Genomic DNA, 27,974 nt, shown 5'->3' with positions numbered 1-27,974 from the left:
GATAGCATATGACGTCTAGCTTGACTCGGCCGGCCCCTCACGTTCACATTTCAAACACGCATTAGGAACTTCAGCCGAACAACAACCATTCGACCAGTGTGTATCTCTCTCTCTCTCTCTCTCTCTCTCTTTAATCTTTTACTTCTTTCTGTCATTAGATTGCGGCCATGCCTTGAACAATCTTAGTCGAACAAATCGACTCCAGTACTTATTATATTTTTTGAAGACTGATACTTATTCTATCGGTCTTTATCGTCGAACCGCTACCTTATAAGTGACGTAAACACGCTAACACCTGTTTTCAAGTGGTGGTGGACAAACACAGATACAAAGACATATACACACATTCACACATACATGAATGCATATATATATATATATATATATTATATATATATATATTCATACATATGCGTGTGTGTGTACAACGGGATTCTTTCAATTTCTGTCTACCAAATCCTGTTGGCCCAAAGCTGTAGTAGAAGACATTTGCCCAAGGTGCCAAGCAGTGGGTCTGAACCCAGAACCATGTGGTTGGGAAGGAAATAAAATACACACACGCAAGCACACACACACACACACATATATGTATATACATAAATATATAAATATGTATTTATATGTGTGTGTGTGTTATGCATTATATATGAATGTGTATATATATATAATTCATTTGGTTTATTATATATATTATTTAGGTTATATGTACCATCATCATCATCATCATTTAATGTCCATCTTCCATGGTAGTATGGACCGGACAGTTTGACAGGATCCATTAAACCAGAGGACTTCATTGAGATCCAACATCTGTTTTGAAATGGTTTCTATAGTTGTATGTCTTTCTTAACGCCAACCACTTAATACGTGTGTGTGTGATCATCCTCATCATTTAATGTCCTCTTTTCTACACTTGCATGAGTTGGACCCTTCAACAAGAACAAATAAGCCAGAGCATTGGGCCAGATTCTATGTCTGTTTCAACATGGTTTCTACAGATAGATACCCTTTCTAATGCCAACCACTTAACATAGTGTACTGGATGCTTTTTACGTGGTATCAGTACCAGTGAGGTTGCCAAGTACCTGCAAGATAAGACTCCTCAACTGAGTAGGGTGCAGAATGGAAAGATAAGAAACTAGGAGCAGGTGTCTTATGCAATGTATGTATATATATATATATATATAAATAAATATAAGAGAATGGTCACTATGTGGCTCATTCTAGCACTAGAAAATCCAAAAGGTTTCAACCACAAAAATACATGTTTCCCATGAAAGTCAGTACGATTGTTAGCTCACACGAACAGGGCAAATAAAAAATAACAAAAATACAGATTATTTTGGGACAATTGTTTCGCTATTAATGAATTAAATGTAATTTTACTTACAAAAAACCCACTTGTAGCTCCTCAGCCAAAACTATCTGGATGAAATCCACTCAATCACACGCCAGATTTTACCATAACGATAAATACACGTGTGGTTCAATTGATTACATCCAACGTTATAATATATATATATTACTCTTTTACTTGTTTCAGTAATTTTACTGTGGCCATGCTGGAGCACCACCTTTAGTCGAGCAAATCGACCCCAGGACTTATTGTTTGTAAGTTTAGAACTTATTCTATCGGTCTCTTCTGCTGAACCGCTAAGTTATGGGGATGTAAACACACCAGCATCGGTTGTCAAGCGATGTTGGGTGGACAAACACAGATACACAAACATACACACACACACATATATGTATATATATATATATATATATATATATACGATGGGCTTCTTTCAGTTTCTGTCTACCAAATCCACTCACAAGGCTTTAGTTGGCCTGAGGCTATAGTAGAAGACACTTTCCCAAGGTGCAATGCAGTGGGACTGAGCCCGGAACCATGTGGTTGGTAAGCAAGCTACTTACCACACAGTCACTCCTATACCTATATATAAATAATGCATATTATATGCATTATTTATATATATATGTCATGGATATACATATATCTATATGTGTGTGTATGTGCATTTATATGTAATTATGTCTATGCCCAGTGATAGCATGACCAATGGTTTTGCATCCACAAAAGGCTTAGCTCCCATGAACATCTCATCAGACTCCAAAGCCAAAGACAAATGTAACTCTTCACCATTGGGAGGCAGGAATTCGTTATGGTCATTTGGTCAGTAAGTCATCAAATAAGGCTGACCTGATATATTTCCCGGCTTGGAAATATATTATATATCTTATATATACCATCCTCATCATTTATTGTCCATCTTCCATGGTAGCATGGATTGCACAGTTTGATAGGCCTTCAAATTGCACCTGTACAAGCACAGTTATTCTTTCAGAATTCTGGAACGATGATTTGTCACATCCCCAGCCAATCATGTGTGGCACCTCAGAGACGAAGGGACCCCATACAATATCACATGAAGGATATTGTATAATATTGTATATCATGTGAAGGATAATGTGGCCAGGATCCTACATTAACAGGAGCAAATACTGCAAGCTTTACATAGCCGAGTGAACAAGGATACTCAGAAACTACCTAAAGCTTGTATCACTGAATACTCAGCAGGAGATTTACAACTCCATTTCAAACACTACCTGCTGCAAGCATGAGGTTCCTTATTCTCCAATTAGATCCAGAAGATCCCTGTTCCACCACCATCATTTAGCCCAGATGAACTGGTCTAAGGGAGATAATCCGTCTCTGCTGACCCTGGAGTATTTATTCTTTAGTGACCTACTGATCAAATGACCGTAACAGATTCCTGCATTCCAGAGGTCAAAAGTCAGCATAATTGCAAAAAAAAAAATATATATATATATATTGTGTCAAGCTCCACTGTTTGCTCTGGTATGACTTTTATAGCTGTTTTCCTTCCTAACACCAACCACTTTATAGAACAAATTCAGTGCTTTTTACATAGTACCAGCAGATGAATACAATTTTCGAAAAAAATTTGAGAACAAATGTAAGATTTCAAGCCGAAAAAATGTAAATAATTTTTACCCAACTGCTTGTAACATTGACGAAAGTCTAGCATTACCATTTCATAATGCTCAAAGTTGCAAAATTCCTCTAGCTGTGTCACATGAATGGATGTATGTGAAAAATTCTTTTAATTTCTCACAGTAAGTGCTCTGATATGAAGTGGAAATAAAATCTCCTACAGCTGTTTGGAGACATTAGTGCACATGTAAGCACCACAGTCAATGCCTGCAAGACCTCACCTAGTTTGATTTCTAATTAATTAAAGATGTTGATCTTGCCTTTCTGTTTGTCTACATCAAATCCATCAATCTTTTATAGCAACCTGTGCCTTTAAAAATTAGATGAAAGCATCAGTCAAGATCTCAATCATCTTACCTGGTTTCAGTGTACCTGTATGATACCTGGACAGGTGTCTTCTACTATATAGCTACAGCTGACTTTTGAGTAAAATTTGGTTGGCAGAAACTGATTACAAGCTTATCATACACACACACAAGTGTTTTGCGTGTGCCTGTGTTTGTACATGAATTTATGTTCAACTGTGTTCAATACAATCAACTTAGGGACCCTTTTGATTACAATTCTATTCTGGTGGACCTCCATTTGCCACTTTATGCTTAAAAACTAATTTCAGAGAGAGACTTCTTTCAAATTTTCTATTTTGTTTATCACACATTCACTTGTGTAGGCTGAACTATGCAAAATGCCAAGGAAAGAAATCTAGCTGTTTCTTGCAACACACACACACATATTTATATATGTACATACATACACACATACATATATATTTATATATGTATGTACTTTGTTGTATTTGGGTGGGTCATTATGTCAATAATAAACTCATGCACTGATTGTATTTCGCTTCTTTATTTTCTATTTGTCTATTGGTTGACTACTTAACCAATTAACTGATCAATTGTTTAATCATTCAATCAATCCCCTTGACCCTATGTATGTGTGTTTGTGTTTATGTGTGTGTATATAGCCCACTATATAAATTATAGAGCAGTAGAGAATTTAGATAAAGATAGTTATAGCCAGATTATAGGGTTACCCAGGGTTTCGTGTCCATAAAGCACTTAGCTTTACATTGTCTTGTCAGACCTTAATGGCTGCATCATCATCATCATTTAACGTCCACTTTCCATGCTGGCATGGGTTGGACAGTTTGACTGAAGACTGGCAAGCCAGGAAGCTGCACCAGGCTCCAATCTGTTCTGGTAAGGTTTCCACAGGGAGATTTCCTAATGCCAACCACTCAGGGAATGTAGTGAGTGCTTTTTATGTGCCACTGGCGTGGGGGCCAGTCAAGCAGTACTGACATCAACCACACTCAAATGGTGCTTTTTACGTGCTACTGGCACAGGAGCCAGTTAGGTGGCACTGGTATTGGCCATGACAATGATTTCACTTGACTCAACAGGTCTTCTCAAGCACAGCATATTGCTCGACGACTGAAAGGTACTTTTAAATGGGCCAGTTATGTGACACTAGTATCGGACATGACTACAATTTCACTTGGCTTGCTGGGTCTTCTCAAGTACAGCATATCTCCAAAGGTCTTGGTTGCTTGTCATTGCCTTTGTGTGACCCAATGTTCGAAGGTCATGCCTCACTACCTCATCCCAGGTCTTCCAGGGTGTACCTCTACTACAGGTTCCCTCCACTGTTAGGGTGTGACACGTCTTCACAGAGCTATTACATCTTTTTACCTTCTGAGTTAAAATCCTGGCTAGGTAATTTTGCATCGTTTCCTTTTATGGTCAATGAAATAAATACCAATAAAATACAGGACTAATCAACTGCATCTTCTCTCAAACTTTATAGCATGATACAAGAAATTAGTTTATTAAAATAGGTGTATATTTTAAAAAGATCCTAAGATTATATGTTTAACGAACAAAAGCAAATCAATGATATAGCTAATTGAACCAATCCTATGACTGGCACCCGGCAGGTGCCAGGACCCCTGGACTGGTGGTACGTAAAAAGCACCATCCAAATCGTGGCCGATGCCAGTGCTGCCTCGACTGGCTTCCATGCCATTGGCACGTAAAATGCACCAATCGACTGTGGCCATTGCCAGCCTCACCTGGCACCTGTGCAGGTGGCACGTAAAAAGCACCCACTACACTCACAGAGTGGTTGGCGTTAGGAAGGGCATCCAGCTGTAGAAACATTGTCAGATAAGACTGGAGCCTGGTGCAGCCTTCTGGCTTCCCAGATCCCCGGTCGAACCATCCAACCCATGCTAGCATGGAGAACGGACGTTAAACGATGATGATGATTGTTCATTTTTAACAATAAGAATTGTTTTTCAAATGTTCAGTTACTATCATTTCATTGCATATCAGTATGTACTAGCATTCAAGTAATTTATCAAATAATCTTCTGATGTACTGTTCATTTGTTTCAAGTTTTTCTCAGTATGAGATCAAAAGGACTCAACAGTTTGTCTGAAGATGATGATTATCAAAAATCTAATGTGATTCACAAGATAATGGATTAAATGCATGTAGTAAGAACTGTATTTCATCAAAAGAATGTCACCAATAATCAGAGCATATTGGTTAATGAGAACTTAATTTTCAACAACATATACAATTTCTTTAAGACCTTTCAACCAGTTTCTTCAAAAACCAGTGGCCTTCTGACTTCTTACATGCTTTCTGGGTAAACAGTTACTTTCGTCTAATCCCACAACAGATTCATATATTTCTGGGTTGACGACTGGGATCCAATGAGAAAACATATACACCAACATCCAGGCTACTCTTTTCTAATATTGTAATTAACTTCATACCCTAATATTTACTATCACCCTTTGTGCTACTTTTCTTTTTTTCCTACGTTAGAATGCTACTTGTGAAGAGATCAACTACGAAAAAGTATTAAGATCAAAGAGGAGACAAGCCAAAAAAATAACTAAATTGCTTTCTTTTAACATTAAAATTAATTTGGTACGCTAATGTTCACTACCACCTTTTGTGTGTTTTTTTTCTTTCTACGTTAGGTTGGTACCACTTGCAGAGAAGAACTCATCTATGAAAAATTAGTAAATCCAGATAATAAAATAACTCTGATAAAATAACAAACGTAGAGATGGATTTCTATAAATAAAGGTTTATAACCACAATAGAAATTATCATTTATTAAAATCAATATATTTAATAGTCTGTGTGTTTGTCAGCGCATCTGCTTGTCAAAATATCATGTATTTAGTTACGTCCCTTTACATTCTGTATTCCAATACCTCTGAGATCGAATTAACTATTCACCACTCAGTCCAGGATCAATAAAATTAATACCAGTCACTCTATCCATCCTTCTTAATATCAAAATGTATCTACTTTCTGTCATTTTGTCAATCAGTGTTGTCAGGCCTGATTGAATAGATTTATAATAAAATGTAATCCAGCACTGATTACGGATCCTTCTTTAGAGATTTGTCAAAGACTACAATATTAACCGTGTCCTTCCAGTTACAACGGTAAGGTACGATTTGAGTGTTATTTCCAGCACTCCGACATAACGGCTCCCTCATCTATGTTATGTTTTAGTTCCAAGTCAGTGTTTATCTTTCATTTATGATTAAAATTCTTCCAATAATGATCATGTATTTTTAAGGAGGGATATTTAGAAAAACATTATAATATGTGTTATTTTTGTAAAATAAAGGCGGTGAGATGGAAGAATCTTTTGTATGCTGGACAAAATAGTTAGCGGCATTTTGTCTGTCTTTATGTTCTGAGTTCAAATTCGGCCGAAGTCGACTTTGGTTTTTTATCCTTTAATGTTCAATAAAATAAATACCAGTTGAGCACCGGAGTCGAGGAAATCGACTAGAATCTTCCCCCACAAAGTTTCAGGCCTTCTGCTTATAGTAAGTAGAAAGGATTTATTTTTATAAGACAGAAAGGTGTAATTTCAGAAAGAGGTTTGGCGACTACGAATAAAATAACTATTTCTTTACTACCCACAAGGGGTTAAACATAGAGGGGACAAACAAGGACAGACAAAGGGATTGAGTCGATTACATCGATCCCAGTGCGTAACTGGTACTTAATTTATCGACCCCGAAAGGATGAAAGGCAAAGTCGACCTCGGCGGAATTTGAACTCGGATCGTAACGACAGACGAAATACCTATTTCTTTACTACCCACAAGGGGCTAACCAGAGAGGGGACAAAGGAGGACAGACATAGGTATTAAGTCGATTATATCGCCCCCAGTGCGTAACTGGTACTTAATTTATCGACCCCGAAAGGATGAAAGGCAAAGTCGACCTGGGCGGAATTTGAACTCAGAACGTAACGGCAGACGAAATACCTATTTCTTTATTACCCACAAGGGGCTAAACACAGAGGGGACAAACAAGGACAGACAAAGGTATTAAGTCGATTACATCGACCCCAGTGCGTAACTGGTACTTAATTTATCGACCCCGAAAGGATGAAAGGCAAAGTCGACCTCGGCGGAATTTGAACTCACAACGTAATGCAGACGAAATACCGCAAAGCATTTCGCCCGGCGTGCTAACGATTCTGCCAGCTCGCCACCGCTAAGCATGTAACACCTATTACATGATTTGGCAATTTTTTGTAGACTCGGTTTCTACTCGGTTGTCTTCTCTTGTCAGCGGAAGTAATTGGATGTGAGACGACCACCGCTAGGAGAAGTAAACATGGATGCCGAAACCTCGCACAAGACTTGGTGTCTGCAGAATAGTGTGGAAACGGTGAGCAGTGTGGACGAAATATATCGGTACGACAAGAAACAACAGCAGGATATACTCACAGCGAAACCATGGGAGAAAAAGTAAGTCATTTTAACTGATATTAAACGTGAATAAAAACAAAAAAAATCTCTGCCAAAGCAGTAAAGAAGAACAACAGAAGAAACCTGGCAATCGTTGTCTTCTGTATTCAATGTATTACCGTTGTCAACTTTGTGTTTTATTTATCTTGAAACGAATAATAGAGTACTAATTAAGTATTAGATTGGATTTCTTTCATTTTATCGTTCTCTGCAATTGTGGCTTTGTGTCTTTGTTAGAATTAATATTATAGATTTACGTGTTTAAAATGGCTAGAACAGTAGATAAAATTCTTTGGGGGTATTTTGTTGTTTTGGTGTAAAAATTCCATTATCTTGCGTTTATATGTATATAAAATGTATTATATGTATACGACGTATAAGTAATATGAGTTAAATAAAATTATATGGCAATATATATGTATATATATACTTGTTTTAGTCATTTGACTGCAGCCATGCTGGAGCACCGCCTTTAGTCGAAGACATCGACTCCAGGACTTATTCTTTGTAAACATAGTATTTATTCTATCGGTCTCTTTTGCCAAACTGCTAAGTTTCGGGAACGTAAACATATCAGCATCAATTGTCAAGCGATGGCGGGGAGAAGGAGACACATACACGACAGGCTTCTTTCAGTTTCCGTCAACCAAATTCACTCACAAGTCTTTGGTCGGCTCGACACAAGTAGAAGACACTTGCTCAAGGTGTCACGCAGTGGTACTGAACCCGGAATCATGTGGTTGGGAAGCAAGCTTCTTACCACACAGCTACGCATCATTGCATGTATGTGTACATACACATAGCCACTTTTTCATGCTTACATGGATCAGACGGAATTTGTTCAGACAGATTTTTCTATGACCAGATGCAATACATCTTTGTATACAGTTATGTATACCTCTAATATACACATGTCCTTATGTATACTCGCACACACGTGTACAACGATGTATTGCATCTGGCCAGAGAAAATTCTGTCTCAACAAATTCCGTCTAACCCATGCAAACCTGGAAAAGTAGTCATGTGTCTGTGTGCACATATATGTTGATGTGTTTATAAATGTATGTGTGTATGTGTACATATGACCATCACAGAGGAGTTTTAGATTTGTATATGCCAACGATCTTGTTCTCATTGCGGAATCTTTGGGTCGAATTAGAAAATTTCTAAGCCTTGAACTGTGAGATCTTAATGGTAAAGTTAATAAACATGAATGTCTTAATTTGTAGGAAAGAAGACATAACTCTTGTATCTTGAAGGAAATGGTCTTGCACAATATGCGATAAACTCTCTATGCTATACTGATAGTAAGGTATGGACGAACAAAAGGTGGAGTGAAATCACAAGCAGACTAGCAGAGAACAAACTTTGCATGTGATAGATGCAATGGAGCAGTGTATTCTGTATGCACACAAGAAATAGATACTTTTAAATGCCTTGATGGCTCACTTGAAGTAGTCAATAGCTTTTGTTACCTAAGAGATATAATTAGGTGGTAGCTCTGGAAGTATTGCAGTCAGGGTAAGAATGGGTTGAGGAAAGTTCAGGGAGCTACTACTGTTTCTGGTAACAAAGGTTAGATTGTATGATGCTTATGTTGGAACTGCAACGATGCTTGGTAATGGGACTTGAGAAGACTGGAAAGAAAATGAAGAAAGCATGCTCCATTGAATGTGCAATGTAAGTGTGCATGAATGTTGCATAAATGTGCTGAGAGAAAATCTGAGTGTAAGAGGAGTCAGAGTTATAGTGTGCAAGAAGGAAGACTGGACTGGTATGGATGTGTAATGGTTATTGATGAAAAGAGCTGTATGAAAAAGTGCCATACATATGTGAATGGAGCTTATACAAGAGGGAGACCCAGGGAGATATGGCACAAAATGTGCAGGCTGATTTGAAGACCTTGAAGTTCATGGAACAGATGACAAGGTGTCAGATGATGACTTGTGATATGTGGTTCTTGAGATGACCTGCCCACCTTGGTGAAACACAGTTCTAAAAGTGCTGTCATCATCATCATTGTTTAACGTCTGTTTTCCGCGCTAGCACGGTTCGACCGGGGTCTGGGAAGCCCGGGGCAGCACCAGGCTCCAGTCTGATCTGGCAGTGTTTCTACGGCTGGATGCCCTTCCTAACTCCAACCACTCCGTGAGTGTAGTGGGTGCTTTTTACGTGCCACCTGCACTGGTGCCAGGGGCGATCTGGCATCAGCCACGATTGGTTGGTGCTTTTAACGGGCCACCAGCACGGAAGCCAGCCAAGGCGGCACTAGCCCTTTGTCCAATTTTCTTTTCAAGATACTGCCACGACCTCTTGTTATTGATTCTTTGTTTTTAATACTGTCCTCCCCTCCCTCATTTTACATTGAACACCTATCTGAACCATCAGATTATCTTTCCTCTACCACCACATGTCTCATCTCCCTATGCATTACACCTGCCTCTCTCTACTTCTCACACTCTTGCAACTTACCCAATCACGTCATCTCTCTCTTTTCCATCTTTCTCCTCTCTGCTATATCATCATTATTATTTTGCAGCTCTTCACCCACATGCATTATTGGTCATTCCTTATCTGCCACTCATTACGTCCATCCTTCAGCCCTGTCCAATCTCCATAGCTGTCTCCTCCTCTTCCCTGTCTCTTCTACTTATCCCTCAATACTTGTCCTTCATTCATTATATTTACTTCCTCACCCACTTCATATCTCTCATTCTCCCATACACTATCAAATTCTACCTATCCACATTCCCTGTTCTACTATCTCCTTTCACTGCTACACACCTCATGTCTTGAGGGTTCACCTAGACACCTCATCACCACTATTTTTATGTCTTCTCAATACCACCCCGATCACCACACCCTCTTTTGTAAAATGTGAGTTGCTATGTAGCTCTTCCACAGCAAGAGGAGCTATATAGCTGTTGTGCTTTGGCTCCTTCTCTCATAGCATGAAGTCACCTCTCTTGGGGTTTGTAGTTAGGCAAGCTGCATGATCTCACTAATGCTGGTGCCACATAAGAATACACTGCAAAGCAGTTGTTGATAAAAAGAGCAAAAGTAGACATTAAATCCATTGGATCCTATATTAAACTGTCCAGCTCATGCCTGCATCGAACACGGATGCTGTTAAATGGTGATGATATATGTATTTACTTATATATATTTATCATCATCATCATTTAACGTCCGCTTTCTATGCTGGCATGAGTTAGATGGTTTGACTAGAACTAGTAAACTGGAGAGCTGCACCAGACTCCAGTCTGATTTGGCATGGTTTCTTTGGCTGGATGCCCTTTGTAATGCCAACCACTCTGAGTGTGTAATGGGTGCTTTTTATGTGCCACTGGCATAAGTATGATTTTACATGACACTGCCAAGGCCATGACTATGATTTCACTTGGCTTGACAAGTCTTCTCAAGCACAGCATATCACCAAAGGCCTCAGTCACTTATTATTGCCTCTGTGAGGCCTGGCATTCTACCAGCAACAATCATTATGATTTCATGGGTGCCATTCACATGACACTGGCAATGGCCACAACTACGATTTCATTTGGCTTTACAAGTCTTCTCAAGCACAGCATATCGCCAAAGGTCTCAGTCACTCATCATTGCCTCAGTGAGGCCCAACACTTGAAGATCATATAATATATATATTTATATATGTGTGTGTGTGTATATATATACACACACACACACATATATATATAAGTGAGATCACAGCCACGCATGTCCGGCCCAGTTAAGAGTACCCCTGATGCATCGGGTGATATGATATACTTGAGAAGACCTGTCGAGTCAAATAAAACCAATATCATAGCGGTGGCCAGTACCCCCTGACTGGTTCCTGTGTCGGTCGAATGTAAAAAGCATCATCTGGATGTGGTCGATGCCAGGTGCACCTGACTGGCTCCTGTGCTGGTGGCATGTTAAAAGCATCATCCGAATATGGTTGATTCCAGGTGCGCCTGACTGGCTTTCATGTCAGTTTGACATAGCACCATCCAAACATGGCCGATGCCAGTATTCTCTGACTGGTCTCTGTGCTGGTGGCACATAAAAAGCACTATCCAAACGTGATCGATGCCAGACCCACCTGACTGGCTCCTGTGCCAGTGGCACGTAAAAAGCACCTACTACACTCTCAGAGTGTAGGAAGGGCATCCAACTGTAGAAACATTGCCAGATCAGATTGGAGCCTGGTGCAGTCACTGGCTTTCTAGACCTCAGTCAAACCATCCAACCCATGCCAGCATGGAAAACGGATGTTAAACAATAATGATGGTATACATATAAACACACACAAACACATACACACATATACATTAATATATATATCATCATCATCATCATTTAACATCCATTGTCCATGCTGGCATGGGTTGGACATTTTGACCAGGGCTGGCAAGCTGGAAGGCTGTACCGGACTCTAGTCTGATTTGGTATGGTTTCTATGGCTGGATGCCCTTCTCAACACCAACCACTCCAAGAGTGTTATGGGTGCTTTTTATGTGCCACCGGCATTTGCATGACACCAGTATCTTCCATGACTACAATTTCACTTGGCTTGATGGGTCTTCTCAAGCATGGCCCAATGGCCTTGGTCATTTGTCATTGCCTCCCTGAGGCCCAACACACTCAAAAGGTGCTTTTTACATGCCACCAGCATTGGCCACCTTGCCTCTATGAGGCTTGAAAGGTACCTTTTCTATGCCAGTTACGTGACACCAGCATCGGCCATGACCACATTTTCACTTGCTCAAACACAGCATATTGTCAAAGGTCTGCCCACTAGTCGTTGTCTCCATACACACACACATATACACTAATAATTATATACATACACATATATAAGGTTGGAAAAAGTCCTGTGGCATTTTTGACATGATCACTTTGAGGGGTCTTTTATAATACTTACAATAAAATGAGCTTTGACTTTTGCAGTCTATTGATTTATTTTTTTCTTTGCAGATTATTTTATACCATAGAGGTTATATTTGTATTGATTTTTACCCTTTTAAAATGAGTTTAGACTCATATCAAACACAGCTATGTGAATTCAAAAGAAGCTTTTCAGCAATGGAATTAACCCATGCTAGCATGGAGAACGGACGATAAACGATGATGATGATGATGATGATGATTTGTTCTGTGAATGGTAATGAAGCTTAAAGTGTTTGGACATGCCAGCAATAGTTTGGCTTGTTTTTCTCTAGCAGTTTCCTCTCAATCTGGACGACCAAGTTCTTTCAATATTGAACTTTTGAAAACCGTAGTTGACAATGATCCAAAGCATACTTGAACAAGAATTAACAAAATAGTCCGATACAAGTCGCATTTTGATCATAAAACACCTTCATGAACTAGGAAACGTGTCTAAAGTTGGTCAGTGGGTCTCCCGCAACATCTGACTGCTTCTCAGAAAAGTGGGTTCCCTATGATCATATTCAACAAATCCAACATTGTTTAGCACTCAGTGAAAAGGAAGAATCCATCCTCCAACCAGGACTGCACTAGAAAGAAGTTATTCTCTGTTTAGTGAGGTATGAAGAGTGTTGTCTATCATGAAGTGTTAAACCAGAGCAAAACAGTCGTTGCAGACAAATATTGTTGTTAGAAGCATTGCACAATAATTTGTAGCAAAAGCATTCATCATTGGTCAATCATAAAGGAGTTGTTGTTCTTACATGATGATGCATGACCATATATTGCCAAGTCACTCAGGAAAAGATTGTGACATTGAATATAGAAGTTTTCCGTGTTTGCCTTCTTTTCCTCACCTAGCAACATCCAACTGTCATCTTTTCAGATGTTTTAAAACCCAAAGAATTTTTTTGCTTGTCAAATAAGTGGGTGAATGGACAAACTGTAAAGTAGTGCTGAGTAGATTGTAACTTGACAAAAGCTGGAACCACAGTATAATATACACTCATTAAAAGCTGTAAAGTAGTTGGTGTTGAGAAGCATATCCTGTCACAGAACAAATATTTCTTGTTAATTCCATTGCTGAAAAGCCTCTTTTGAATTCACATAGCTGTGTTTGATATGAGTCTAAACTCATTTTAAAAGGGTAAAAATTAATACAAATATAACCACTATCTGCAAAAAAAATAAATAAATCAATAGACTGCAAAAGTCAAAGCTCATTTTATTGTAAGTATTACAATGATATGCACATGGGCAATCCATCCAGAAGGGCAGTAACTATGAATATGACTTGGGCTATGCTGAGCCATTCAACCTATGTCAGCTTGGAAAGTAGAAAATATTGATGATGATGATGTTTATATGCACACATACACATATCATGTATATTGCTTGTTCCGTTTACATCGGTTCTTCTATGCTAGCATGAGTTAAACAGACTTATTGTAAGGTGGCAATTTGCAGCTGGATACCATTCCTGTCACCAACCCATACCTGTTTTCCAAGTAAAGGATTATGTATTCTTTTCTACTCTAGGCACGAGGCTTGAAATGTTTGGGGAGGGGATAGTTGATTAGATCAACCCCAGTATGTAACTGGTACTTAATTTATCGACTCCAAAAGGATGAAAGACAAAGTCAACCTTGGCGGAATTTGAACTCAGAACGTAAAGACAGATGAAAAGGATTATTCAATTGGTCTCCATAGTTGCTGAGTGACAGTTTTATTGTCACCATTTCAATCATGTAATCTGCCTTAACTAGAAAAATCAGCCTTATATTAGAAGCTCTGCAGAAACCCTATTACCTATCCTCATTCACAAGACATGGAAACTCTGAGCAACAATAGAGTGAATCACAGTTATCTTATAAATTTGAAGCATTAATATGTTTTGGAAGCTTTTTGTTTGTACCCATATACATGTCTATGCATGTGTATATGTATATATAGGCGCAGGAGTGGCTGTGTGGTAAGTAGCTTGTTTACCAACCATATGGTTCCGGGTTCAGTCCCACTGTGTGGCACCTTGGGCAAGTGTCTTCTACTATAGCCTCGGGCCGACCAAAGCCTTTTGAGTGGATTTGGTAGACGGAAACTGAAAGAAGCTCATCGTATATATGTATGTATATATATATATATATATATATATATATATATATATATATGCGTGTGTGTGTTTGTTCCCCTAGCATTGCTTGACAACCGATGCTGGTGTGTTTATGTCCCCGTTACTTAGCAGTTCAGCAAAAGAGACCGATAGAATAAGTACTGGGCTTACAAAGAATAAGTCCCGGAGTTGAGTTGCTTGATTAAAGGCGGTGCTCCAGCATGGCCACAGTCAAATGACTGAAACAAGTAAAAGTAAGTATATATGTAATTGTGAAGAAATGCATAACTGTTTTATGTATTTACATTGCTAAAATAGGGTTCCCTGTTTCTTTTTATTTTCAGTCCGCATTACTTCAAGTATATAAAAATCTCAGCTCTAGCTCTCCTCAAAATGGTCATGCACGCTCGATCAGGTGGAAACCTTGAAGTAATGGGTCTCTTGCTAGGTAAAGTTGATGGCAACACCATGTTAGTTATGGACAGTTTTGCTGCCCCTGTGGAAGGAACTGAGACCCGAGTAAATGCACAGGCTCAGGCATACGAGTACATGGCCGCCTATACTGAATCATCAAAACAAGTAAGTCAAATTGTATTATTATTTCTGTCATTCCATGATAGTCCCACCACTTGTTGTTCCTTTTAATGCAAGGGGCAACTGCTGCACTGAGGTGTGCCTGTTGGGTTTAAGATATTTTGGCACCTACTCTTTTGGCATTGTTGTTTCAATGCTGACTTATTTGATGTCAGACATTTTAATGTTTCTCTTGTTTTCTCTCTCTCTCTCTCTGTGCGAGCATATTTTTCTTTATGTGTATGAAGAGAGGGAAAGTGTTTATGCCAATTGTATTCAGTTAATAAATTCTCTCTCTCCCACTCAGTCTTCTGTCTGTATGTATATCATCATCATCATCATCATCGTTTAGCGTCCGTTTTCCATGCTAGCATGGGTTGGACGGTTCTACTGGGGTCTGTGAAGCCAGAAGGCTTCATCAGGCCCAGTCAAATCTGGCAGTGTTTCTACGGCTGGATGCCCTTCCTAACGCCAACCACTCCGTGAGTGTAGTGGGTGCTTTTTACGTGCCACCCGCACTGGTGCCAGACAGAGCTGGCTACGGCCACGAACGGATGGTGCTTTTTATGTGCCAGGCGAGGCTGGCAACGGACACGAAACGGGGCGGTGCTGGCAACGGTCGCGAAACGGAAAGTTCTCTTACATGCCACCGGCACTGGTATCACATCTGCAATTTCCATTGATCGATTTCCATTGATCGATTTCGATTCTGATCCTCACTTGCCTCAACGGGTCTTCACAAGTAGAGTTTCGACATGCCACCGGCACTGGTAACACATCCGCAATTTCCATTGATCGATTTCGATTCTGATCCTCACTTGCCTCAACACGTCTTCACAAGTAGAGTTTTGTGTCCCAAGAAGGGAAGGTATGCATACGTAGGCTGGCTCCATCCCATGTAGAAGGCCACGGGTTATGGACTCACTTGTCCTGCCGGGTCTTCTCGCGCACAGCACACTTCCAGAGGTCTCGGTCTCTAGTCATTTCCTCAGTGAGACCTAAAGTTCGAAGGTCGTGCTTCACCACCTCGTCCCAGGTTTTCCTGGGTCTGCCTCTTCCACAGGTTCCCTCAACCGCTAGGGTGTGGCACTTTTTCACACAACTATCTTCATCCATTCTCGCCACATGACCATACCAGCGCAAACGTCTCTCTTGCACACCACAACTGATGCTTCTTAGGTCCAGCTTTTCTCTCAAGGTACTTACACATCCATCGGAGCATACTGGCTTCATTTCTAGCGAGCTTACGCATATCCTCAGCAGTCACGGCCCATGTTTCACTGCCATGTAGCATGGCTGTTCGTACACACGCATCATACAGTCTGCCTTTCACTCTGTGCGAGAGGCCTTTTGTCACCAGCAGAGGTAAGAGCTCTCTGAACTTTGCCCAAGCTATTCTTACTCTAGCAGTTACACTTTCAGCACACCCGCCCCCGCTGCTGACTTGGTCACCTAGGTAACGGAAACTATCAACTATTTCTAGTTTTTCTCCCTGGAAAGTGATGGAAGTTGGTCTCAGAGCATTTTCAGTGTTTATTGTTCCTGAGCATCTGCCACATACAAAAACCATCTTCCTAGTTAGCCTTCCTTTGACATTGCTGCATCTCTTATGTGTCCATAGCTTACACTTATGTGTCCATAGCTAGGAGCAATGGCCTCTTGGAGCTAATCAACGGCAGCATTCGTCCTATATTTTTGGACTGCCATATTAGCTTGGTAATAACTATTAATATCCAGTACCACTGCCGTAGTGTCCTTTAGAGAGACTTAGAAATAATAATATTTCTATCATGAGGTGTCTTTTTTATAAAGGTGTACAAAGTTCTTGACTAACTTCCGAATAAGTACCTTTGTTTCTAAACTAAGAGTAATAACTTCCTTATTCACTAGGGGACTAGTGTGTGGTTCATTATTTGTTTGCATTTATAATTTTGATAATATTTAGTGTTTCTTTCAGATGAGTTTTTACCTCTTATATTTCCTTATTGTTTACTGTTTATAAACAGAAATGTATTGGTTTACTTTGGAGTTTGATTAGTCATCACCTTATCTTATAGATTGAGATTTTGAATATGATTCTCTTAAATACCTTGGCTTTAACGCTTCCAGGTTACCATAATGGATGCTAAAGCATGGTGTAACAATGATGATTCCAAAACATTTTCAATGTGCCACCCTCAGCATCTATGAAGACTTAAGTCTATTCATGTTATGTACACTTTGCATTTACTTGAGAGTACTGTATTTTGCAGCATATAAGTTGACATATATTGCAAACGTTCAAATATCATCACTCTCTTACCAAATCCTGCTGCATTTCACGTGGAACTTTTGGTCACTTTTTTTTTTTTTTCTTTGGCTGCAGATTTTGGTCTGAAAAACTCGTCTTGTATGTTGGAAAATATAGCAGCTGCAGACAGTTGCTGAATTTGTTCACTGAAAATTACACTGAAGCACAGAGATGAAACAAAATTCTAACCTCAATTCAGAAATTTGTTTCCCTTTTCCATTACAGTAAAGGTTTCTTAATAAATCTGTCAAATATGAACTGATTACCTTTCGAAATGTTTTCTATTTAGGTTGGTCGTCTTGAAAATGTGATTGGTTGGTACCACAGTCATCCAGGGTATGGATGCTGGCTTTCTGGTATTGATGTCAGCACTCAAATGTTAAACCAACAATTCCAGGAGCCTTTCGTTGCCATTGTGGTAAGTTTGATGCTATAAATTCACTTTCTTTTTTGTTCTCGATGTTCTTTGATGCATGTTATGTACAGGGTCTTGCAGATAAATTGAAACAATTCTTACGATGCATAAAACTGGTTATAAATACTAAAATAATATTTGATATAATTTTAATGTAACATTTATTACAATGTAAATGTTTATTACTCAGTATGACCACCCTTTTGGGCAATTCCTGCCTCCATACGAGAATGAAATTTTGTTCGCAGCTGCCACAACCTCTGCCTTTTTGATTTTGTATGTCACATGCATGATGCAAGTCTTCAGGCTGTTGACACTCAAGTGTGATGAGGCACTGGTCCATGCTTGAAGTATGCCCTATAAAAAGTAATCAAGAAGGTTGAGATCTCGGCTATTACTGGGCCAGATGTTGGCCTTCTCAAAAAGTGGCACCTTCTCACTAAGGAAGGCCTGTGTTGCTTTTGACTCATGGCATGGTGCAGAATCCTGGATAAGCACCACATTGTCAAGCCCAAACTTCTGCTCCATAATAGGGAGTTCTTCAGAGTGTCCAGATACTCCTTTGTGCCAATCTTTAATCCAGACTCAATGAAGTGTGGATTCATGACACTTCCATTACAGAGGTAGAATTCTTAGTCTCAAACACAGTAGGGACGTCAGAAAAGTTGTATGCAATCACTTGAGAATTTCTGCGATTCAAGAATTTCTAATTTGCCTCATCGTCCAAGGTGAACTTCTCATTCACAAACATATGTTTTTCTTGCACCTTGATGCTTGATGAATAACAGAAGCTTTGATCATCTCTCGACTCTGAATGCTTTGGCCTTGGCTGTTAGGAAGTGACAGCATCGTCGAACATAGCTAAGTCATGCCAGGGTTCCTGTTCACAGCTCTGGACACTGTGGAAAGTGACACGTGTTTCTTTGCAAGAGGTGTCATAGATGTGAATGGGTCGGCTTCAACTGAGCATTTGAAGCCAGCGAGAAACTTTCGATTACAGTTGGAATCACTTCAAGTCTTGTGTTCTTTTCTATCAGTCTTTCCCTCTTCTTTAAATTGTTTATACACACAATAAACTGTTGCATTTGGAAGTTTCATCATCTTAACAATTTTATTGGCAGTGTGCCCATTGCATGCCAAAGCAACAATGGTGAAATGATTCAGTTGTTCCATGACTTTTTGCTATTTACCTGAAAAATAAAGAGGAGAATTAGATTTTCAAGCAAGCAAAGTTTTGTCAAAAAATGAAATGTTAAACTCACTAAGTCAACTGCTTAAAATTGGTCACAATTTATCTGCAAGACTCCATAAAGTATGATAGTTTATAAATTTTACTCAAACGGATTGTATAAGCTTTTAACAGTGAAATTATGACTAGCTATGTTCAACGATGCTGTCTGGCCCCCGTGTCGGTGGCACGTAAAAGCACCATCCATTCGTGTCCATTGCCAGCCTCGCTTGGCCCCTGTGCCGGTGACACGTAAAAGCACCATCCGTTCGTGGCCGTTTGCCAGCTCTGTCTGGCACCTGTGCGGGTGGCATGTAAAAAGCACCCACTACACTCAATGAGTGGTTGGCGTTAGGAAGGGCATCCAGCCGTAGAAACACTGCCAGATCAGACTGGGCCTGATGAAGCCTTCCAGCTTCACAGACCCCAGTTGAACCGTCCAACCCATGCTAGCATGGAAAACGGACGCTAAATGATGATGATGATGATGATGATAATAAAGACAAAAGATATAAATTTACTTCATACATTGCAAGTTAATGACTTCTCCCTGCCTTGTGTGATCTAGCTAAATTTTCTATATCAAGTCAAAAGACGTCATAAGTTTTCTCTTAGACTTACTGCAAATTTATTTCATTGCTTAGTCATAAATTGCAGCACCACTCTGAATCCTCTATATAATATAATTACTACTATAGGTAAAATTTAGCATGATAAGTATATTGCCTCATTACCCCCTCCAATATGCCCCGTGTTTCCTTAAGGGTAGTACCATCTATGTTGAAAACCTTTTTCTTCAAGCCTGCCTTTGGTTTCAACTACTACAACCATCACCAATATACAGTGTGTTATCTGTTACTAAAATATCTACTAATGCTGATATCACAGTTATTCTGGTTATTGAAATAATAGATTTATTTAGCACTCATTCCACTGTATGATTTTTTTGTTAGGTTGATCCTGTCAGAACTATATCAGCTGGCAAGGTGAATATGGGAGCTTTTCGTACCTACCCAAAGGTAAGTTGCTTGACTTTATACAGAATTTCTACCGTAAAGTGAATGACTTCTTTTGTTTTGTATGACATGATTTTGGTAACTATCTTGAAATATCTATTTTGTTTGATACACAACAAACCCTCAGTTAACAGGGAAAGGAATGACAATGTCTTATATATTGATAATCATCATCATCATTTAGCGTCCGCTTTCCATGCTAGCATGGGTTGGATGGTTCAACTGGGGTCTGTGAAGCTGGAAGGCTTTGTCAGGCCCAGTCAGATCTGGCAGTGTTTCTACGGCTGGATGCCCTTCCTAATGCCAACCACTCCGTGAGTGTAGTGGGTGCTTTTTACGTGCCACCCGCACAGGTGCCAGACAGAGCTGGCAAACGGCCACGAACGGATGGTGCTTTTACGTGTCACCGGCACGGGGCCAGGCGATGCTGGCAATGGACACGAATGGATGGTGCTTTTACATGCCACCGACACGGGGGCTAGACAGAGCTGGCAAACGACCACGAATGGAAGGTGCTTTTACGTGTCACCGGCACGGGGGCCAGGCGAGGCTGGCAACGGACACGAACGGATGGTGCTTTTACGTGCCACTGACACGGGGGCCAGACATAATAAATCTCACAAATTATTGTCACCAAATGCCAAAGAACATGGTGTAGCCTTGAAGAGCACAGTAGTATTTTTCAATATCATGTTTATAGATACAGGTGTGACTGTGTGGTAAGCAGTCCGCTTTCCAACAACATGGTTTCAAGTTCAGTCTCCCTGCATGGCAAACTGGGTTAGTCTCTTCATTTATAGTTCCAGGTTAATTAAAGTATTATGAGTGGATATGGTAGTTAAGAAGCCGAAAAGGAGCCTGTCATATGTGTGTGTTACTGTTTCCTTGCCTTAACTTTGTGTGATAGTCGTAAGCACGTGTCACTATCATGCAAATGGTGTCCTTTGTTTCCAGTGTTCTGAGACTTGTTTAGTTATTGGAGATGGTTAGCAGCAGGAAAATCTGCCTCAACAAATTCAGCTCAGGCATGGAAAAGTGGGCATTAAAAACAGTGATAAAGATGTTGAAAATTGATCTACTGTGTTCATTGAATCAAGTACTCATGTTTCGATAAATGTGGTTTCACTGTAAGTTTTGTGTTTATGTGTAGTGGTCCTATTGCTTCACTGTACCAAAGCATATGTGAGCCAATCTCTATGACTGTGTATAAAAGAAAGTCTAATGAGAAAAATCTAGCGATGAATGGCAGCAATAATGTATGAAGAAGCTAATGAAAACGAATAACAAAAGAAACGATCATAAAAAAATTTGCTGCATTTCCCTCTCTTTCTTTCCACTGAGCAGCTATACGAACACATACACACACAGCAGTAACTTCCGCCTACCGAATTCAATCACAAAGCTCCGGTCGGCTCGGGGCTATAGTAGAAGACACCTGCCCAAAGTGCCACGCAGTGGGACTGAACCTGAAACCATGTAGCCAGGAAGCAAGCTCCCTAACCACACAGCCATGCCCGCGCCTGTTTTACTATATGTTGTGCTGCTTCATCATCTGTCTTGGAGGCCCTGCAAAAGGTCAACGATAATATCCTTTTCTGTGTGACTAAGTCTTGAAACAAATACCACTTCTGAGTAGTTAGGCAAGAGATGCAGAGGAACCTCACACAACTTTAGGAAACAAGTCAACTTTTTACTCTATATAAGTATGGAAAAATGGAAGCAAGCAAGAAGGAAAGTACATGATGTTACTGAGAAGCACTTGTTCCTAAAGTCTGTCTTAGATTCTCTGAATGGGGAAGATCTTGGAGTATATTGATGAAATTAGCATGATTAAATGTTCAGTTTGTAGTTTAGGAATTTTATTTACTAGGTCTGACAAATGTAGGATTTCTTTTCAGACCATGAAACTAGTGGTGGCCTGCATATGAATTGTATGATACCCTTTAACACACACACACATACGAGGCAGATTTTCTATGGTTGGATGCCTTTCCTGTTTCCTATCTTCATTTGTTTGAAGACAAGGTAATATTTTTCATGGCCAAAAAGATTATATATTTATATACAAAGGGAGAGAGAAAGAATATTAGATAAATGAACCAATGAAAGAACCTCTCTTTGGATCCTCAACTTACCAGAAATAACTGCCAAATGTCCTTCAGATCACATGCTTCTGTCTGAAAAAAGAAGAGCACATAAATAAGATGATTATACATAATGAATACCTTTGATTATAGGTCTGGTAAATGAGAACAACATCACAAATTAAAATACCTGGAGATAATGCAGTCCAGCATTTGTAGAGGCTGTGAAAAGTTTTGATTGATATTGAAACTTGACAGAAATGTGATAAAATGAATAGTATTTGAAACAAAACTCAATCTTTTTTCACAGGGTTATCGACCTGCAGACGAGGGACCATCTGAGTATCAGTCCATTCCACTAAACAAGATTGAAGATTTTGGTGTGCACTGCAAGCAGTACTATTCTCTCGATGTATCCTATTTCAAGTCATCGTTGGATCGTAAGTTATTGGAGTCCCTCTGGAACAAATACTGGGTCAATACATTAAGTTCATCAAGTTTTCTGGCTGTAAGTTACTTTTTTTAAAAATCTTTTTCTCTTCATTTGTTCCCCTTTACTACTATTTTTATTACGATGGTGGAGCAGGATAAGAAATATCTTGATATTAGGTAGCATCTGTTTATTTTCTGAGTTTTAACCCTCTTTCCTGCAACCTTGCTGATTTATTCTTCCAGGATTGGTAAAAGTAAATATAAGTCAAATACTGCTGTTAATGTAATCGGCTGTACTCCTCTTGAAGGTTTATGGGCTTGTGCTTACATCAGAAATTATCATTAAGGCAGTGAACTGGCAGAATCATTGGTGCATCGGACAAAATACTTTGCAACATTTCTTCCAGCTCTTTTTTACCTATCATCTTTCAGTGTTATCAAGTGTTGGAGTTGTTGTAATCTACTGACACCTTCCCCTCAAATTGCAGGCCTTGTGCCAAAACTAGGATTATTTTTATTACTATGCAGACTCATGCACTGTTCTTTTCCTGACGCTTGTACATTACCCTATGTACTATACATACACTTTAGATGAGTTGTAGTGCACCTGAGCACTGTACACAATGTTTTATTATTATTATTATCTTAGAAGCTACTATTATTAAAATATCCTAAGCAGTTGTTGTTACAGTGCTGATTGCAATGGTAGTAGTAATATATCAGAATGAGTTGTGAAGTTGATATAATATCTTACAGTATTTATTTATGTACCTTTACATTCTGAATTCAAAAACAACTTTTTTATATAAATTCTTATGGAGACTAAAATATGATGAGGATAAAGAGGAAGATAAACATTTTTTTTTACTAGTTTCAGTCATGCTGTAGCACTGCTTTCTAACATACAATTGTTTATGTTGACGCTAGTACTTATTTTTTTTTTTTTTTTTCAAACATGACAAGGTTTTTGTTCAATGCTCTATCAATTCTGTGTTGTATCTATCACACAACTAGTATTTCACTGGCATTGAAACCATTGTGCATCATTGAACAAAAATGAAACTCTGTCTCATCAGCAATATTTACGAAATGTATTGTCTGATTTTTTCGCATTGTTTTCTTACAGAATGCCGAATATACAACTGGCCAGATCTTTGATTTATCAGAAAAACTTGAGCAGTCTGAAGCACAACTGGGGCGCTGTGGTTTCATGCTTGGCATGGATGCCTTTGAGAAAAAATCAGAAGACAAATTATCCAAAGCTACTAAAGATGGGTAAGAGAATCTGTTCGTTTTCAACAACTAATTGTACTAGTGTATGTCACATTTTACTTATCATATTCCATGTAATGTCAAATTATGCACTATGCCTACTATCCAGATGATTACATAACAGAATGCCTGCCATTCAATCTTCTCTGATTAATATTGTTTTGGATATTAGTAGAATAACCTATCCTGCTACTACTAAGTCACTGAGTGATTAATTATCTACTAGAGAAATACAGGCACAGGACTGCCCTGCCTGGCATAGCAGAAGTGCCACCTCCTATGAATAGAATAGGATTGTAGGAGCAGAGAGAGAACATGGGCTGTGCAAGTCCAGAGCCAACCCCTTGCTTTCATTCCCAGCAGACTGGTGCCTGACCTGCAGCAGAACCATCTGACATGCATCAGTCTGATCAGCCACAGCTGGATGCTCTTTGACCCGTCTCCTTTTCCTGTGTGAGGTCCTGCCATTGTCGACAACGACTGACAAGCATTAAAGATAGAATAGCACAGTTAAAATGGCAGTAACAATTTATAATACCTACTTTGAGAACACAGTCACAAACACTCTTTAGGGAAACTGGTAAAGTAGTCCCCTGGCATCATCATCATCGTTTAGCGTCCGCTTTCCATGCTAGCATGGTTTGGACAGTTCAACTGGGGTCTGGGAAGCCAAAAGGGTGCACCAGGCCCAGTCTGATCTGGCAGTGTTTCTACAACTGGATGCCCTTCCTAATGCCAACCACTCCATGAGTGTAGTGGGTGCTTTTTACGTGTCACCAGCACGGGGGCCAGGCGAGGCTGGCAACGGCCACGAATGGATGGCGCTTTTTACGTGCCACCGGCACGAGGCCAGTCGGGGCAGCGCTGGCAACGGCCACGTTCGGATGGTTCTCTTACGTGCACTGGTAACTCAGCTGCAATTTCCATTGATCGATTTTGATAGATTTCGATTCTGGCATATTATAGAGAAATAAAAGGAGTCCTGTTAGTGAGCCTGCTATTCTTTTCTGTTTCAAATTTGTGCTCATAATGATGAATATCAAATTGTGTTGGTAAGATTAACCTAATCATTAAGATTTTAATAGTTAATTCATGTCTTATTAATTATACTTTTGTTTTAAGGAATACTGGCTGTGATCTTTAGTCTCTAAGGCTGGTGAGATTGATACTATCGGAACATCTGTCAGACAATGCAGCAATTGTTGTTAATATTTAAGTCTTTGTCTCATTACACTATAAATTCTTGATTTCTCTCTTGTATCACTCCTCTCTCTATCTATATGTTATCAGGTGTAAAACTACCATTGAAGCTATCCATGGATTGATGTCTCAAGTGATTAAAGACTGGCTGTTTAACCATGTACATGTTGGAGATAGGAACGAGTCGGCCACACTAGCTATTGACCAAGCAAAACCAGGGACATCTGATGTTGCCATGGTAGTTGATGAAGAGAAGATGTCTACATAAGTGAATGAAAAACAAAAAAAACAACAACAAACATCCAAAAATAAGACATTTTCAAAATGAACTTTTATCACATCAAAAAAACAAAGAAAAATCTCTAAAACATAAAGAAGACAAGTACTGCTATTAAGGATTATTAATATTATTGCTTTCATTGCTGATATTTGATATTCTGAGTAAATGAGGTGATAAGATATTTGCTGACACCGTTTGGATATTGTTTCTATAGTGGTAAGATATTTTGATGAGTATAACTGCTTGATAATGTGAGGATAGCTTGATGTATATTAAGGATAGATTAATATCTTAATGATAGCTTGATAATCTTGACGATAGCTTGAGGTAAGGTGATATCTTAAGTGTCATATAGTTTAATTAGACCATAATCTCTATTTGGTGCTTATTGCAGATTACTACTGACACTGTTAATGTGGACTTGATACTCTACTGAGCTACTTTACATGCAGAATGCATGTGTTTTATAGATCTGTATTTGTGTGTGTGTGTGTGTATACATACATACATACATACATACATATATATATATATATATATATATATATATATATATGCACATACACACATGCGTGTCTGTGTTAAAGTATCTACTAATGGTTAGAGTTGTCTAAACATGCCTGTTAATATTCTGTAAATGGAATAACCCTCCTTCCTTAAAAATCCTTAAAAATGTTTTAGCCTGAAGGCCGTGGCCATGCTGGGGCTTGACCATATTTGTAATTAAGCACTGACAAGAAGGATTTGGAGGTATTTAGTAAAACAATTTTCCATTTCATTTTGTAACTGTTGTTTGGGACACAAATGTGATGGGAAGCTTTAATTTCAATATGAACACTTTAAAATTCTAATGTCCTGTCATTCATTTGCTAGGAAACTCTCTATTTAAAATACAACCAAATATTGGCAATGAATGGTACTAGTGATGCAGTTTGAGAAAATTCTTTGTCAAAACAAAAACATTTACATGAATACTCTCTCTCTCTCTTTTTACTTTTCGTTCAAAATTTTACTGCTTTTTTTTTTTTGTTTCCTTTGGCTCAATAAACATTTAGTTTCAGTTGTATAAAAAAACCCTTTTCTTTGTCTTTTATTTTGCATCATTGGGGAAAATACAAAAATGATCAATATGCTTACCAACCACATGGTTCCGGGTTCAGTCCCACTGCGTGGCACCTTGGGCAAGTGTCTTCTGCTATAGCTCCGGGCCGACCAAAGCCTTGTGAGTGGATTTGGTAGACGGAAACTGAAAGAAGCCCGTCGTATATATGTATATATATATATTTTGGGCATGTATGTTTGTGTGTCTGTGTTTGTCCCCTTAGCATTGCTTGACAACCGATGCTGGTGTGTTTATGTCCCCGTTACTTAGCAGTTCGGCAAAAGAGACCGATAGAATAAGTACTGGGCTTACAAAGAATAAGTCCCGGGGTCGAGTTGCTCGATTACTGGTGGTGCTCCAGCATGGCCGCAGTCAAATGACTGAAACAAGTAAAAGAGTAAAAGAGAGTAAAATGCCCAGAAACTATTTGACGAAATAAATGTCTTTGATGGTTTTCGGTTGTGTCCCCTTTTTCACACAACTTTTTAACTCAGTTGACTTCCTTTTGTCTTTCCCCAATATTGACAAAAGTAAACACTAAGTACTAGGATCAATAAATTGATTGCTCTGCAAATATTGTGGACTTGTGCTGATGGTTTTTTTCTCTCTCTCTCTGTGCCATCAGGTCAATGAATACAACCGAGTAAATTCTCTGATTAGCACTATGTTCTTGCCTTGGAATTTTTGTAGGAAAAATATGGTTGTTTTCTGTTACTTTCCTTTGGGTATTTTTTTTTTTTCACAAGGTATCATTTTGATGACTTGATGCAAATAAATTTACCACACACAAAAAGATGCTTATTTAAAAAATTATTGATAGGAAAGCTGATTGTTGAATTGGTTAAACACTAGACAAAAATGTTTGCTCTTTACCTTTCTGAGTTGATTTCAACCACTTGTAGGCACAGGTATGGCTCTGTGGTAAGACATTTGCTTCCCAACTGCATGGTTCTTGGTTCAATCCCACTGCATGGCTCCTTGTGCAAATAGCTTTTATTACAGCTCCAGGTTGACCAAAGCCTTGTTAGTGGATTTGGAAGATGTAAACTGAAAGCACCAAAGTTGTGTGTGTTACTTTGTTTTTGTGGAGGCGCAATGGCCCAGTGGTTAGGGCAGCGGACTCGCGGTCATAGGATCGCGGTTTCGATTCCCAGACCGGCGTTGTGAGTGTTTATTGAGCGAAAACACCTAAAAGCTCCACGAGGCTCCGGCAAGGGATG

General features: G+C 39.2%; 1 protein-coding gene across 1 annotated transcript; it reads left to right on the top strand.

Annotated features, from left to right (window-relative positions):
* Window positions 1-7,638: 7,638 nt before the first annotated feature.
* LOC115215097 (COP9 signalosome complex subunit 5) lies at window positions 7,639-25,712 on the top strand. Its single transcript, XM_029784261.2, has 7 exons — window positions 7,639-7,825; window positions 15,207-15,441; window positions 18,015-18,143; window positions 20,322-20,387; window positions 22,779-22,976; window positions 24,027-24,175; window positions 25,463-25,712. The coding sequence occupies exons 1-7, from the start codon at window positions 7,692-7,694 to the stop codon at window positions 25,638-25,640; spliced, it is 1,089 nt and encodes a 362-aa protein (XP_029640121.1). The 5' UTR covers window positions 7,639-7,691; the 3' UTR covers window positions 25,641-25,712.
* The last annotated feature ends 2,262 nt before the right edge of the window (window positions 25,713-27,974 follow it).

The sequence above is a fragment of the Octopus sinensis genome, linkage group LG8 (genome assembly GCF_006345805.1).
Source record: "Octopus sinensis linkage group LG8, ASM634580v1, whole genome shotgun sequence".
NCBI lineage: Eukaryota > Metazoa > Mollusca > Cephalopoda > Octopoda > Octopodidae > Octopus > Octopus sinensis.
The sequence above is the reverse complement of the archived record's forward strand: the minus strand, read 5'-3'. Positions and strand labels throughout refer to the sequence as shown.

What these genes read in the sequence shown, in the direction of transcription:
- LOC115215097 (XM_029784261.2), top strand. Translation starts at nt 7,692, where the DNA reads ATGGATGCCGAAACCTCGCACAAGACTTGGTGTCTGCAGAATAGTGTG. An exon ending in AGCCTTTCGTTGCCATTGTG is followed by an intron (nt 18,144 to 20,321) that starts GTAAGTTTGATG and finishes TTTTTTTGTTAG; the next exon opens with GTTGATCCTGTCAGAACTAT. An exon ending in CTTTTCGTACCTACCCAAAG is followed by an intron (nt 20,388 to 22,778) that starts GTAAGTTGCTTG and finishes CTTTTTTCACAG; the next exon opens with GGTTATCGACCTGCAGACGA.